General features: G+C 32.3%; 2 protein-coding genes across 2 annotated transcripts in view; both read right to left on the bottom strand.

Annotated features, from left to right (window-relative positions):
* LOC109328245 (cation-chloride cotransporter 1-like) overlaps positions 1–1,660 on the bottom strand; it is an 18,958-nt gene extending 17,298 nt beyond the window's left edge. The window contains exons 1-2 of the mRNA XM_019561621.1: positions 1,529–1,660; positions 1,233–1,398 (exon numbers count right to left, since the gene is read on the bottom strand). Coding sequence (XP_019417166.1) covers positions 1,233–1,390 — 158 coding nt within the window. The 5' untranslated portion in view covers positions 1,391–1,398; positions 1,529–1,660. The remainder of the gene's footprint in view (positions 1–1,232; positions 1,399–1,528) is intronic.
* LOC109328344 (BTB/POZ domain-containing protein At1g30440-like) lies at positions 9,471–13,968 on the bottom strand. The gene is made up of 4 exons (XM_019561765.1): positions 13,285–13,968; positions 12,439–12,508; positions 10,503–11,732; positions 9,471–10,227 (listed from the first exon to the last, which is right to left on the bottom strand). Exons 1-4 carry the CDS (start codon positions 13,341–13,343, stop codon positions 9,646–9,648), a joined length of 1,941 nt encoding a protein of 646 aa, XP_019417310.1. The 5' UTR covers positions 13,344–13,968; the 3' UTR covers positions 9,471–9,645.

The following is a 15,034-nucleotide window of genomic DNA, read 5'->3' as shown; positions in this document are numbered from 1 at the left end:
GAGATGGTGCGAAGTTGGGCTCTTAGTTGTCTACTTCTAGCCTTGGTATGGGCATTGCAACAGGCTTTGAGTTCTTCCCATAATTGGTAAGATGAGGTGCAGCCAAGAACTCTTGGTTGTAATGACTCAGAAATTGAGTTGAGGATCCAGGAAAAAACTGTTTGATCTTGTTCTTCCCAGCTAAGAAAGGTAGGATTTTGAAGGTGATGATCTCTGTCAAGATCAGAGAGAAATCTAGGAGGAGGATCAGTGATGAGGACAAATCTGAGAGCCCTGTTTGATTTGAGAGCAGCTACCATGAACTGACTCCAAGTGAGGTAATTCTTCTCACAGAGTTTGATGGTGGGAATGGGTAGAGAAAGAGAAGGAGAAACTGTTTGTAGAGGTGCAGAAGCAGTTGGTGGAGAAGATGAAGGTGCAGGATCTGTGGCTGAGGCCATTAGGACGATTGATACCATGTAAAAGAATTAACAAACAGAAAACATAAAGAGAAAGGTAATGAGAGAAACTAAATGTTTGTAATTTTATTTCTTGATTGAATATGAACAAGCTATCCCCTTTATATAATCCAGGGGAAGCATTACAAGAGAGAATGAGAATGGGAAGTAACGTGAACAACAAGTTACTTCCCCTAACTAACTAACTAACTAACTGTTTCTGTTAACACAGAAACAGAACAACTATCAAATAAAACTGATTCAGTAACAACCATACTGAATCAGTCCATAAACTAAGACTTTAAGTCTTATACTCTAATACACATACAATAGCAATAGAGAAAATAGGTTATGAACTGATATTGTAAACATTTTTTACACTGTCAAAATATCATATATCATTCACGGTGTTAATACCCATTGACTCTTAAATAAAAACAATACACATAACTACATAAGCAATAAATGATGTTTACACCACCAATACAATGCATAGATATTAAACCATTGGTGAATGGAGTAAAAACCTTTACAAGGACTGTGCACCAAAATTCAACTCGAACTCAACAAAAACACAATCACACACATTATCTCACCTGCTCTAAACATTGAGAAGTTTTATCACAATTCACACCAAAGCTATCCATCCTGATTATGCCACTAATTCCATCGATTCAATCGTAAGTGCGACTAATAACACTCGAATTCATTCAACATCGAGTCCAATAGCACTCTCGTTAAAATACATAATAATAAGAGATTGAAATTTCAATATCAAATGTAATTACTGAAAACCTGAGATTAGGAGGTTGATCTGGAAACGCAGAAGCAGAAGATGATCCAGGATCGACGGGAGACATTTCGAGAACCGCACGATCGTTTGCCAACACAGGACGATATTTGCGAACGCGAAAACCGTCTTCTCCGCCACCTTCAACGTCAACATCCTCCATTTTCCGATCTAAATCAATAGATCCGACAAAAATGAACTTGAATCAGAAATCGGAGATAGAAAATGCAACAACAAATTATTGAGATCCAAGATTTGAAGCAATTATAGTCAATTAAATGAAATTATTATAGATACATACTCGATAAATGAAAAAATGGATGGTGTAAGATTGAGAAAGATGCGTCTATGAGAAGGAATGGGGAATGGAGAAAACGAAGGAAAGAAAGGTAAAAGGAAGCAGCGCGAGTTTGAAATGGAACTTAAAAAACGCAGAATGTGGAATATATATATACATATACATAGAATTCAATGCGTGAGTTTTTGTTCTAGCTTTCTTTTTTGGGTAGAAATCTACCTTTTCCAATAGTAAATTATTTAGATTTATTTACTCATTTAAATAATTGAAATTTCCTATAATCGATGAATGACTATGATAAGGAGTAAGTTTAAAAAACTTACTCAATAGTTGGATCTCTCCCCTCTTTTTTTAATTCAATTAATATTATATTTTTTTGGTTTCCTACATGTTCTCGCACTGAAGGTAATATTATCCGAGTCGGGAATATCTACATGTACGTAGGATAACTCTCCCAGCAGATATTTTTTTAATCCACATGACTCGAACTTGAGATTTTGCTTAAGGGAAATCAAGTATCACTTGAATCAACGTCCGTTGGTAATTAATATCATATTTGTTATAGACATTTATAATTTTTGTGAGGAAAAGGTAGATTCTCACATTAATGTACTAACTAAAAATATTTGTGACAACTCATTTTGAGAAAAAAGAGAAAGAAAATAGATGTGATTATTAATGTGGTGTGAATTAATACAAGAACAAAAAATAAAACAAAGAATTAATAAAAGGAAAAAATAAAATAGAGAATTAATAGAAGGAGAAAATAAAACAAATTGAGGAAGACATAATAATATAAAAATATAAAGAGCTAATCTTTTTTTATTTACGTGGATGTTTCCGCTAACAAGTATCACTGCTATAAATGAGTTTAGCTCCTTTCTAATATTGGAATATAAGTAGAATGGGATATTTTTAATTTTTTTATTAAAAAACTTCAAATCGTCTATGGTCTTTGCCACTTGTTGCAATCTTGTATAAAATCCGAGGATGCAAATTAAAATTTTAATTTCAACTTCACATGCATAATTGCAGCACCAACATAAATGAGAATGAATACTTATCCTATTTGGTATCCTCATTTAGTATTCAATAGTAGTGATAATCAATAAATGAGAGTGTGGTTACCAATATGAAATGAGTTTGATATAGATTCCAAAATCAAACTTATTTGTCGTTGGTTCAAGTGGTACATGTTTGATTCCCCTTAAGTAAGGTCTCGGGTTCGAGTCTTGTGGATACTGTTCTTGGTACTTCTACTTGGGATATTGATTGGATTGCTCGTAATGTACATCACGATTTTTGGGATTGGAACCAAACGGTGCAGACTATTTGTGAGAGGGAAATTTGTTGGCAGCGTCCAAATATTGGTACGATTAAAATCAATGTTGATGGGAGTTGCATTCGAAGTTCTCTTGTAATGGGTGGTGGTGGTGTTATTCGGGACCATGTAGGTCAATGGTTGTCTGGTTTTTCAGCTAACTTTGGTGTTGGATCAGCTATTTTAGTGGAGCTTTTGGCTATAGATCGGGGTCTGAAACTTGCTTGGGAATTGGGTTTTAAAAAGGTCTGTCTGGAAAGTGATTGTCTCGAGGCGGTCCATCTTCTTTCAAGTGGTATTTATATTCGACATCAACAAATATTGAAGGTTGTCTCAGTTGTCCGTTATTGGTTATCTCGGGAATAGATAGTGGAGGTTGATTTTGTTGTTTGTGAGGCTAATCATATGGCTGATTTCATGGCAATGATTGGATCGCACTCTTCAGATAAACTCAGGATCTAGAGCATCATCCCTACCGACTGTCACATGTATGTGGTTCATGACCATCATTCCCTTAGCTAAGTTCTTCTTTTGTTTTATTATTTTTTTCCTCTTAATTCCATTGTACCAAAAAAAACCGTATCTCCAATATTCATCTTTTCCCTATCATAAGATAATACTCTATGAAACCAAAAAATAATAATTAAAACTCAATTATTATTGTGTAAATGACTATTAGTATTTTAATTATTTTAATATATTTCATTAAAAAGAAGACATGTATCGAAATAAATAAATAGAGATAATATTTATTTTGGTTCTTATAAATTTTGAAAGACCTAAATAGGTCTTTACTTAAATAAATATAAGTAAAGATATTACAATACCATATCTAAAATTTGTTTGCAAAAGTATTAATGGTTGTTTTAATCATTTTAAATAGAGTATAAAAATACATGACTACGTATTTGAAAAATAGGTGAATTGGTTATCATACCAGTATGGTACAAATGTACAATAATTATATACTCATATAATCATGTTGGTCAATATTAGCGAAAGTCAGTCATATGATAAGTGTGAAATTATACTATATTTGTATTGCACTTAACTTGCATTTTTGGACATAGTTATGACTTTAGGATTGTTTTTAGCTTTTATTTCTCTTTGTTCAGGTTGAGCGGGTGTTTTTAACTATGTTGAGCAATTTGGATGGATTAAAGCAAAAAAGAGTAGAGATTGGATGCAAGAAGATTGAATTAAGTGTTGAGGTTATGCGAATAACAATTGAAGGACCAAAAGAAGTCATAGATGTTATATTATATTCCTATTTTTTAGATTTGTTTTGTTGGGTTTAGCTTAATATTTTGTAATTAGGATAAATAAGGGTTCTCCCTCAAGGACATTACTTTTTCTACATTACAATTCTCTAATTTAGAATTTGGGATTCTCTTCCACATTATGAGTGAGTAATACCTTTTTGTTTCTAGGATTGGGGCTATGCCCTTTTACATTCAATAAATACTTGTTTTTACATCTATTTCATTGAGTGTTGTGATTTGAATCATTAAATTGGGTTTTATTCGTATGAGTTGTCTAGCCAACAAATTACACATCTTAGATACATTGGGGAAGGACCGAGAGGTGAACTCAACTATCCGACCATTCAGTTATTCAAACTAGAATCCTAATTCACGAGAGTAATATTAGGATTCTCGGGGTTTTATGGAATTCACTTTGGGTTGCTACGAAGCGATTGTATAGAAAGATTTGATTGATAATCATACCACAAGAGTAGGTGCGACTTCAATTGAGTACACGTGTCGGAGCTCGAGATAAGATAACACACATCAAAGAGCAACTCACCCTCACAACTTAAAGTTCATGAAAAGGAGCAAAACAAGGATTTGCAAGTGTAAAGGCGGTAACCCTTATCCTAGGAACTCTTCCTAAATTAGATTTCAATCTCTTTTGATTATTTTCATAATTATTTTTGCAATTGTTCGAAATTCAATTTTATTCCTTATTTGAGTTAAGTATAAATTAATTGTTATAATTAAAGGATTTTTCCAGTCCTCGTAGGATCGATATCTTATTAATTGACGACATAATTGTGCACTTGTGATTTGTCCTATCAAGTTTTTGCCAGACAACTTACACAAATAAAACTCAATTTAATGATTCAAATCATAACATTCAATGAAATAGAAGTAAGAACAAGTATTTATTGGATGTAAAAGAGCATAGCGTCAATCCTAGAAACAAATGGAATTACTCAGTCATGATGTGGAAGAGAATCCAAAAAATTCTAAAGTAAAGAATTGTAATGTAGAAAAAATAATGTCCTTGAGGAAAAACCCTTATTTATCCTAATTATAAAATATCGGGCTAAGCCCAACAAAAAAGAATCTAAAAAATAGGAATATAACATAACATCTATGACTTCTTTTGCTGCTTTAATTGTTCTTCGCATAGCCTCAACACTGAATTCAATCTTCATGCACCAATCTCTACTCTTTTTTGCTTCAATCCATCAAAATTGTACAATATAGCTAAAAATGCCCGCTCAACCCGAACAAAGAGAAATAAAAGCTAAAAACAATCATAAAATCCTAATTATATCCTAAAATGCAAATTAAATGTAATGCAAATGTAGTATAATTTCACACTTATCAAATCCCCTCAAGCTTATTTCTTGCTTGTTCTCAAACAAGTATTATGTCTAACTTTCACAATCATGTATGACTGATGATATAGAAACTATGACCCAAAATAATAAGCAATCTCATGTTTATTTTGAAACAATCTAGACATCAAGACAAGACAATCATAAACAAATTTAATTCAAGTTAAGTCCTTAAGTCATAACAATTGCACAAATTAGGGTCACTCTTCTCTCATCTGTTTAAGGATCATAGTGTTTCGGTCAAAAAATTTCATGAAAATAAATTACCATATGCTTGATTATAGACCATCATATTGACCAATTTTCATTCATACCGAGCAATTTTCATTTAAAATTATTGTGAAAATGACTTATTTTTTAATAAAATATTATTGTGGAGGATATAAAATACAATCAACATTTGTTTATAATATTAAAATACAATTAATCATCAAGACATTTTATTCTAACAAATTGTATAAGTAAAAGTATTTAACACCTTATTCATTACTATTTTTAACATTTATGTTAACATAATATATAATATATGTGTATACATAATTTCATCAACAAACAGTTTGATTAAAAGGAAGAGTTACCATATTAACAACATTGATAGAAATACATTAAAAGGAAGAGTGAACTTGACACAAATGTAGCCTATCTTTGGTAAAAGAGTTATGGTTAGTTTGAGAATTGGATTTTGGAGGATGAAAATGGAAATAGAAGGCTTGAGAGTCATCTTATAAGTGTATTTCATGACTCTTAGACATTCTATTTATCTTATTTTCACCCTAAAATCAAACCCTCAAACTAACCTTTAGGGAATGTATGGCTCCCAAAATAAGGTAAAGGGAATACTTGAGAGTCATAAAATACACTTGTAAGACGACTCTCAAGTCTTCTCTTTCCATTACTTCCCCTAAAAAATTAATTCTCAAAGAGACCCTTAAGCTTCATTTGTTAGAATAGAAAGAGGGGAGAAAGAGAATAAGAGTGAATTTAATGAGAAATTATCTTTCTCCCCTTTGGTTTAGACGTGAGTATGGATAGAGAATAAAAATGTTGTGGGACCCATAGATTTTCTTTCTCTTCACTTGTGGAGGAGAGGTTGACCTTTCAATTCCTCTATAGTACTAGTGAGGATATTAAAATGTGACAACATAATATTTTCAATAGTTAATATTTTTATTTATTTATTAATCAAAAAATTATAACAATATCAATTTCGCTTTACTCGATAGTGCGGTATTAAAGAAGAATTAGATTCCAGGGATGGGAGAGATAATAGAAGAGATGATTTAAATATATCTTTATATCCTCTTTCTTTTCTTTTTCTTTAAAACTAAACAACGCAGAAATCTACTTTATTTCTCATCTCTTTCTCTATTTTATTCTCTTTCTCATATATTTCCCTCTTCTTACTTTCTCATGTACAACCAAATGGAGCATTAGAGTGAAGAGAGATTGAAGAGGAAAAAATTTCTCCTATTTGATTGTAGAGAGAAAGAGATGAGAGAATAAAAAGCATTTGGACTACCATAAAATCTTCTCTTCTACGTTGGAGAAAAGGTGAAGATGGGATGAAAATTTTGATGAAATGTCATAAACATCCTTCAATTTTTTTTTATTTTATCTACCTTTTGATTTAAATATTACTAATTTAAATAAGTAATTTTTAGATATAAAAAAACATGAATTAAAAATGTTAATTAAAATTATAGTAAAAATAATTTTCCCTCTATTCTTATTTCTATCCAATAAAAAAGGAGTAAGGGAAGAAAATATATTTTTCAATTCATTTTCTCTCATTCTTCTCTTATACTAAACATTACAAAATTACTCTATTTCTCATCTTTCACTTTTTCACATTTCCCCCTCTTCTTATTCTCTCTTGTGCAACTAAATAAAGTCGTAAGGTTCTTAATTAGTGACAATGAAGTCATGAGTTCAACCCTTGGCAACATAATCTCACTGTGAAGTAAGGTTATATGCATCTATCTTCCTAGATGTCACTAAGTGAGAGTTTCATATATATCGCACAATAGTAAGATTATTGTTTAGTGACCATAAGTTCGAAGAGTGGACTTCTCTCCATTAGATAGGGAAGTGATCTGGAAAAGTAAAGGAAAAACAACATACATTAACATTTATATTCTTTTCATTTAATATAAGATTATATTTTTACTTCTAAAATACAAAAGAAAAAATCACTTCCCTCTCTATTACTTCAAAGGAATCTCACTCAAGGTAGAATGTTGGAATCCTTAAAATAACATATTTACATAAATTTCTCTTTACATACTCAAACACCAATCTAATTTAAAGAAAAATAACATATTTCACTTATAGCAACCACCCATCAATGGCATCTAACTGTACCTGGTGATATACAATAAATACACACTGGATCAAATTATAAATGTAAAAATAAATGATATATAATGGCATTAATGGGAACATATAGTCACAATAATGATATGAACATTTTTTTTTTGGTAATGAATGAATGATCTCAACATTTTTTTGATAATGAATGGTGTGAACAATTTAAGATTATGAAATGAATATATTTTTATGTTGCCCAAAAAGACTCAAAATACATCTTCATTGATCATAATTAGAACGTGACAACTTAAATTCAGTTTTTCATATTTTATCTGTAAAGAAATGTTATGGCAACTCTGAAGAGGTCACGTAGCAAAAAATCGGGACACGATAATATACAATACACATTTTAACATCAACAAAAAAAAGTTGTTAAAAACTTAGTTTGATATATGTTAATAATTAACCATTTATTACATGTAATTAAATATAAAGCCTAATAAATAAAAAAATGGTGTAAGAAGTTAATGTAAGAACAGAGTTTAATAGTTAGAATCATTATATATAGCAAACATTCATAGTAAGGTTAGGTTTGGGAGGAGTGTTTAAGATAGAAAGGGAAGGGAGAAAATACTCTTAATTTCAAATATTCCTTTTATTTAAGAGTTTTTTTTAATGAAATGATAGATTATTATGAAATTTATTTTATCATTACTTATTTTATAAAAAATTATATATCATCCTACAAAATATAACTAAAAGTAACATATATCATGATATTTTGCTTATTTAATAATATATCATAACCATGTCTATAAGCATTGCATGTCTTATTTAATTTAAAAAACATGTCTTATTTAATTTAAAAATAAGAAATATATGTATCCTTTTCTTTTACTCTAAAACCTTTAAAAACCAATTCCATTAGGATAAACATTTAATATATACGCACAGTAATGTATAATTTTTTGTACAGTATAAATTTTTATACAATAAATACATCATTCATTTAAATTACTTTTATTTGAGAATTAATAATTAATATATGAATGATGGATAACGCACTTATACATGTTGGTGCATACATATTAAATCATTTCTTAAAAAGTAATTACATTGACAACCCTGAGTTTTAGTGAAATTACACAAAACACTTAGACATTTTTAAAACCTACACAAATCACCAATAATTATATATATACATTACATTGACTATCCTTGTAAGATAGATAAATGTAATTTATTAAATAAAAAATGGTGACGAATATAATCAAGTCAAACAAAATATGGTAGAATGTGAAAACAAATCCAAATAGTATAAGAGTCGATGTCTATTCATTATTTTGGTTAGTTACAATATAGTATGAGAGTAATTTAAACACCTCCTTAGACTTATCAATGCACTTTATAGCGAATAAAACATGACGAATATACATCAAGTTTGACTTAATTATACTCGTCATTATTTTTATTTAAGAAATTACACATATCTCTTACAGGGATAGTCAGTGTAATATATACGTATAATTATGAATAATTTGTGTCGATTTTAAAAATGTATGGGGTAGTTTGTGTAATTTCATTATAACGTGGAATTCAGTATTTCTTAAAAGGCAATTGAATGAATATTTTGAAGGAGGCATAATGTATATGAACATTTTATATGCATAGAAAGTGGGACAAAGAAAAAGAAAAAGCTAAAGCTATGGTTTACAATTACACAACATATTAGACCTTAGTTTCCATCTCAACTATACTTACTATGATGCAAAGGCAAAGAAATTGTTCAAGCTCATATAACACATTAACATAATAGAAAATAAAATTAAAAAAAAAAACATTTTGAGTAAATGAACACTTAGAACACTAAAAAGGAACAATTGAAGAAACAGAAGCTTTGTCACTAATAGAAGAACTTTTCTTGTGCTTCACTACTTGTCTGTTCTTCAACTTCTCAACCTTACTATTTTCATTGTTCTGGTTGCTAACTGAACCTTCTTGTGCACTACACATATTAGATTTGATCTTAAACCCGAACTTCTTAGAGACGGTTCCCCATGTGTTTGACCCCTTTGAGCGGCCCAATTTCTCGATCTCCTGCCTCATGTTTGAGCACTCCTTCTCAAGCTCGGATACCCTCATCCTCATGTTATCCATTCCGACTTTCAAGACCTGATTCTCCTTCACCGCGGTGGCCCAACCACCCTCATTAGTTGGTATCAAACCGCTTCTTAATTGCCTTGATCCTTCGAGATTATCTGAAACTAGAAAGCATCCAGCGATTGATGTCCGGAGCTGGAGCTGCTCGAAAAATAGAACTTGGACTATTGTTCTGATGGGTAGCCGTTCATTCTGTGCTGCGTGGGTGCATGCTTCTAATGAAAGCTTTTGGCAGTCCATTAGCCGACATAGTTCCTCTCTCTCAGATTCCACCAACCAAGGGTGAGACTGCAGTTGTGTGTCATAGCAACAGTGAGTAAGTCCAAACTAGTTCGAAGTTCCGGGCAACAAGAGCTATTTGTAAATATTATTACAATAACAAGATAAGATAAATCGAAAACCTAGAAACGTTGCCGAACTTAAATCATATTGGATAAACATATATAGATACAAAATGGCCCAAGAAATGGACCACTTGTAGCATGATGCATACAAAATTTAGGCCTTATCATCTACATGTAATGCACAAAAATTGTGACAACTTGCTATAGATAAGTTTGTACCTTCAAATAAATGTCTATAGCACGATATAAACCATCATCCAATGGCCTGGCATACTCTGGAACAGCAGCAGCAAGGGCTTCAAATTTTGGAAGTTTCAAGTTAACATCCGGGGCAACCTCGGCTAAGTAACCATCAATCAGCTTGGCTACCATGGTGATTGGTGTCAGTGAAGGTGATCCAATCAACTGGCCATCATCAATTGAACACGGAGAGGCAGCACATGTAACCTGATCCATGGCAAGGAAATGATCAAGAATTCTTTGCACACAGTCAACGTTGTAAAGTGTCTCCATTGAATATGAGAAAGTAGGCATCAAGAGATCTTCCAAAGTAGCTTGATCAAGTTGCATCCCGATCCGTTTCTCCAAATTTGACATGCAAGATTGGCTTACTCGAAGAATCATGGCTGTTCGAAGTAGACCAAACAAGAACTTTGTCTGGACCAGGCCCTTTTCCATAGGAAGTAACCTATCAATCTCCTCCACGAGAACCTTCTGGTCATCTTCAGATGGTGGAGACCCCAAAGTGACTGATGTAAGATGGGTATTAGACTCACCAGAAACATGGCGTCGATTTAACCCTGGTAAATACCTTTTAGCATAGAAAGCAAGAGAACCGGCAATAATATCCTGCCTAATGCCCCGAGATTCCATGACAGCTACCAACCTCTTATAAAGAGGTAAACTCAAAGTTGCTACATCCTCATACCACCAATCTGAACTTGAATTCTTTGGTCTTGCCCCAGTACTTATTCCATTCCACAAAACACTTCCACCAGGGCTCTGCATAGGCCCACCACGCTCCAGTACAGGCCATCCGAACAAATTTGGGTCAGTAGATGCCTTTGCTGCAAGTGATTCAATGCACCTTTTCACAATGTGAAGCGTTTCAGCATGGGAAAGTACATCATCACAGGTTTGAAGTGCCCTTAGAGAGTCTTTCCAACTTCGGAGGACAACTTGGTTGAAAAAGGTTTCAGCTTGTGAAATAAGATTGCCTTCACCATGTTCCTCAGTCATTTCAAGATGCTCAGCAGCACACCAGAGGTACACAACATTTGATGCGGTAAGTTCAAGTTTCACGCCATAGCAGAATTTTGCCACAAGTTCAAAGGTTTTGGCCCCGCCAGGAATATCCGGGGGGTGTATGACACATTCTTCCTCTTCCTCTGATTCCGAAGCTTCAGTAATCAATCTGAACAAAACACCACTTCTCGATAGCAAAGGGAACTGCATTACATGTGTGTATTAGCTTACTTTATATTTGCAAAAGCTTAAAATCAAAATACTCAGAATAGCACTTCAGCTGAAAAGCTACATTTGTGTAATTGCAAAACAAAACATGTAGTAAATGAAGTATGAAGGAAAGGGGAATTCTAAATTTATATTGTTTTCCAAAAAAAAACTGATATATAATATATATAATAATAATGCCCATGTGTTTATCAGAAATTGATAACTAGTCATTAGTTGTAAGCCAACTGTGTTAGTTAGGCTAAGTAATCTCGACTCTCAAACTCTATAAATAGAGCTGCCTATCATTGTATCAGTTATCTTTCGAGAAATAGAAAGACCAGTTCTCTGCTTCCAATATTTTCTCTATTTCTCTATCTATCTACATCTAGTTACTTTGACAGTGTTCAACACAGAAGCAATCCCATCTGACAGTAGTAATATCAAAGACTTGGCTCTCTATCTTCATGTAAACTTTTAGCATGTTAGTTTTCTGTTTGACAAAACTGAGTTTGGATGACGGGCGCTTCTTCACAACCCATGGTTTTGAGATCAAAACTCAGTTACATATAACCTAAGTGTGATTTTACCAAACATGTATAGCTGAGGCGAAACTCAGTTTGCACCCAATAAACTAATATCACCCATTTAAATAATGCATCAACTAGAAGTTATATAAATAAATATATATTATATTATATACCTTGTGAAGATGAAAGGACATCTCGCCAACTTCAACAACTAAATCACTGGGAAGCCCGGTTGTGCAGAACCTGTGGTTAAAATAGCAAAGAAACGGTAATCTTACATTATTTACTCACTGACTCACAGACCATGAAGAAAACAAATCAAATTAAATACAAATATAATCAGGAGGGAGGAGGACTAGGGTATGCCAGGGCCCCCCTCAAATTTATCGAAGTGTTTGTGCACGGTTTTATGCATGGTTTTCCCTCAAATTAATTCTTTTATGTTATACATGTTTGGCACGGAACTGATTTTTCTATGCTCCCCTGGAACTGATTTTTTTTGCATGGCCCCTAAACAGTGAACACAATAGGTTAAGAATAATGATTTGAAATTTTTGTTATCTTTGACTCTTCGTAGACAAGTCTAGTGTCTATCAAAAGGTCAACGACACAATGCAGCCTTTTGTATCTATATATCATGGTTGAAAAATTATATCAAATTAGAATGAAAATAATATAAGGGAGCATCATGAAGCACTTTTGTGCTCCCACATTACTTGCAGGCCTCAAGTACAAAACCCGAATTTGAATAATAAGGATCTGTCAAGCAAGATTTAGACCATAAAATATATTAATTATTCACCCTGCATCCAATTACTACAGCTCAAAAAGAGTTCAATATTCTGAATCACTTATAAACACTAGAAATAGAGCAAACAAGCATTCATTAAACCACTAAAACGACATCTTAAAAGTAGAAAAACATGTTCTTCCTAATCCTAGACCTTAAAACAGACAAATATTCCAGAGAAAGGAAAATGGTAATTACAGAACACATAAGGAAAAAAAGGAAATATTACCAGGCCTGCCCTTGACGCTGGAATGCATCAGCTTTGGAACCCAATTTCACACAAGCCATTTTACTCAGTCAAATCCCAGAAACAGAACAACTAAAAAAACAAGTTCAGAAACAGATCTAAGGTCAATTGAAATCTTCAAGCAGAACCAAATGATGCTTCCTAATTCTGACAATAACAGAAGCAATTGGCTTCAAAAAGTAACAACCTTTGTATCCACACAAGAAACAAAACCAAAGGAATAAAACACTTGAGCTATTCTAGTACCAACACATTCCTACAATCTCGAAATTGATTCAACAACAATGCAGCTTATTCCTAATCTCTTCCTCAAAGACAGAAACTTTATCACAATTCCTAGTACCCCACAAAACCAAAACAGCAAAATCCACCACCAGATTCAACAAAAAAACATACCTAAAAAAGTTGAAAACCCTAAACCCACTCCATTAAAATTAACACATACCCACTTGACAAAATCACACTATAAATTAAATTGAACCCACAAACACAAATTCCTTATCATCAAGTTTAGGTCAACAACCCAGTTCTCTGTCCCCAAATAATTAAAACAAAAAAAACGAAAGAATCACTGTTATAAGAAAACATTGACTTCTTTGTAACAGAAAATAATTTGGAAGTTGGAAGCATGTGTTTATAGGGCAATAGGTACCATTAATGAGATTAGAGTGACCCAGCAACTGTGGGGTCATTACCTTAAAACACACTCATTGCTCTTTTCTCGAGCTTAGAATCTATAATTAAAATTAAATAAAAGCGCTTATTCAATTTGACTTAATAGTTAAACTTGTAAAACTCTGTTTTGTTTTGTTATTTTGTATACTTAAATACTGTTATGGAGAATTTTATTTAGTTTTGTCGGTTTCTATGTTTCTTATTAAATACATGACAGCTAGGCCATGTGCGTTACAAAAGTCAAGTGTTAAATACGAATAATTGGCCTCACATCTTTTATCATATGATTTGTGTCACTTCATGTATCATTGGTTATAATTGATATAAAAATACTTAATAATTAAAATTTTAATTTAAATATATTTAGTCAACCAATATATATCTACTCTATGTAAGTGAAATTAAATATGAATGATAACATAATAATGCAAAAAAATTATAAAGATTTTGTTGTTAATTATTAATGTTATGGTGAGAATATTATAAGTTTGCAGAAAGTGAATTGGGTTGGGTGATATAAGTGCATTTGGAGAAAGATAATATGAGGGTTGGTACTATGCCGTATAAAAGAAGAAACAAGAGGCTACAATAGTGGGAGTTTTTAATTGCTAGTGGTTTGTTGATCCAAGATTAGAGAATCTTTAAAGCAAAGTGACTAGAGAGAGTATCAACCGACGTTAGTTCAAGTGGTAAATGTTTGATTCTCCTTAAGCAAGGTCTCGGATTCGAGTCTTGTGGATGGAAAAAATGTCCGCTGAGAGAATTAGCCCCACATACTTGTACTTGTAGATGTTCCCAACTCAGACAGAATTGCCTCCAATGTGAAAATACCTCTGAGAAACAGAAAGAAAAAAAAAGTGATATGAGCACAAATTTTATTTTGAAACCTCAACAAATATATGGTAGCTATATCCCTTACTTTTGTTTTATATTTTTTGTTTTTATAGGAAAAGTTTGTTAATAAGAGAGTGAAACTATTGAGCTCTAGCTTTATCTTTATTAAATTTAGATTGGATAATAACTCGATCACGGTACTAAGTTAGTGAGTAGTGATTGG

This window comes from Lupinus angustifolius, chromosome LG15 (genome assembly GCF_001865875.1).
Source record: "Lupinus angustifolius cultivar Tanjil chromosome LG15, LupAngTanjil_v1.0, whole genome shotgun sequence".
In the NCBI taxonomy this organism is placed as follows: Eukaryota; Viridiplantae; Streptophyta; class Magnoliopsida; order Fabales; family Fabaceae; genus Lupinus; species Lupinus angustifolius.
The sequence above is the reverse complement of the archived record's forward strand: the minus strand, read 5'-3'. Positions and strand labels throughout refer to the sequence as shown.

What these genes read in the sequence shown, in the direction of transcription:
- LOC109328344 (XM_019561765.1), bottom strand. Translation starts at nt 13,343, where the DNA reads ATGGCTTGTGTGAAATTGGGTTCCAAAGCTGATGCATTCCAGCGTCAA. An exon ending in TGTCCTTTCATCTTCACAAG is followed by an intron (nt 11,733 to 12,438) that starts GTATATAATATA and finishes CATGTAATGCAG; the next exon opens with TTCCCTTTGCTATCGAGAAG. An exon ending in CTATAGACATTTATTTGAAG is followed by an intron (nt 10,228 to 10,502) that starts GTACAAACTTAT and finishes ACACAACTGCAG; the next exon opens with TCTCACCCTTGGTTGGTGGA.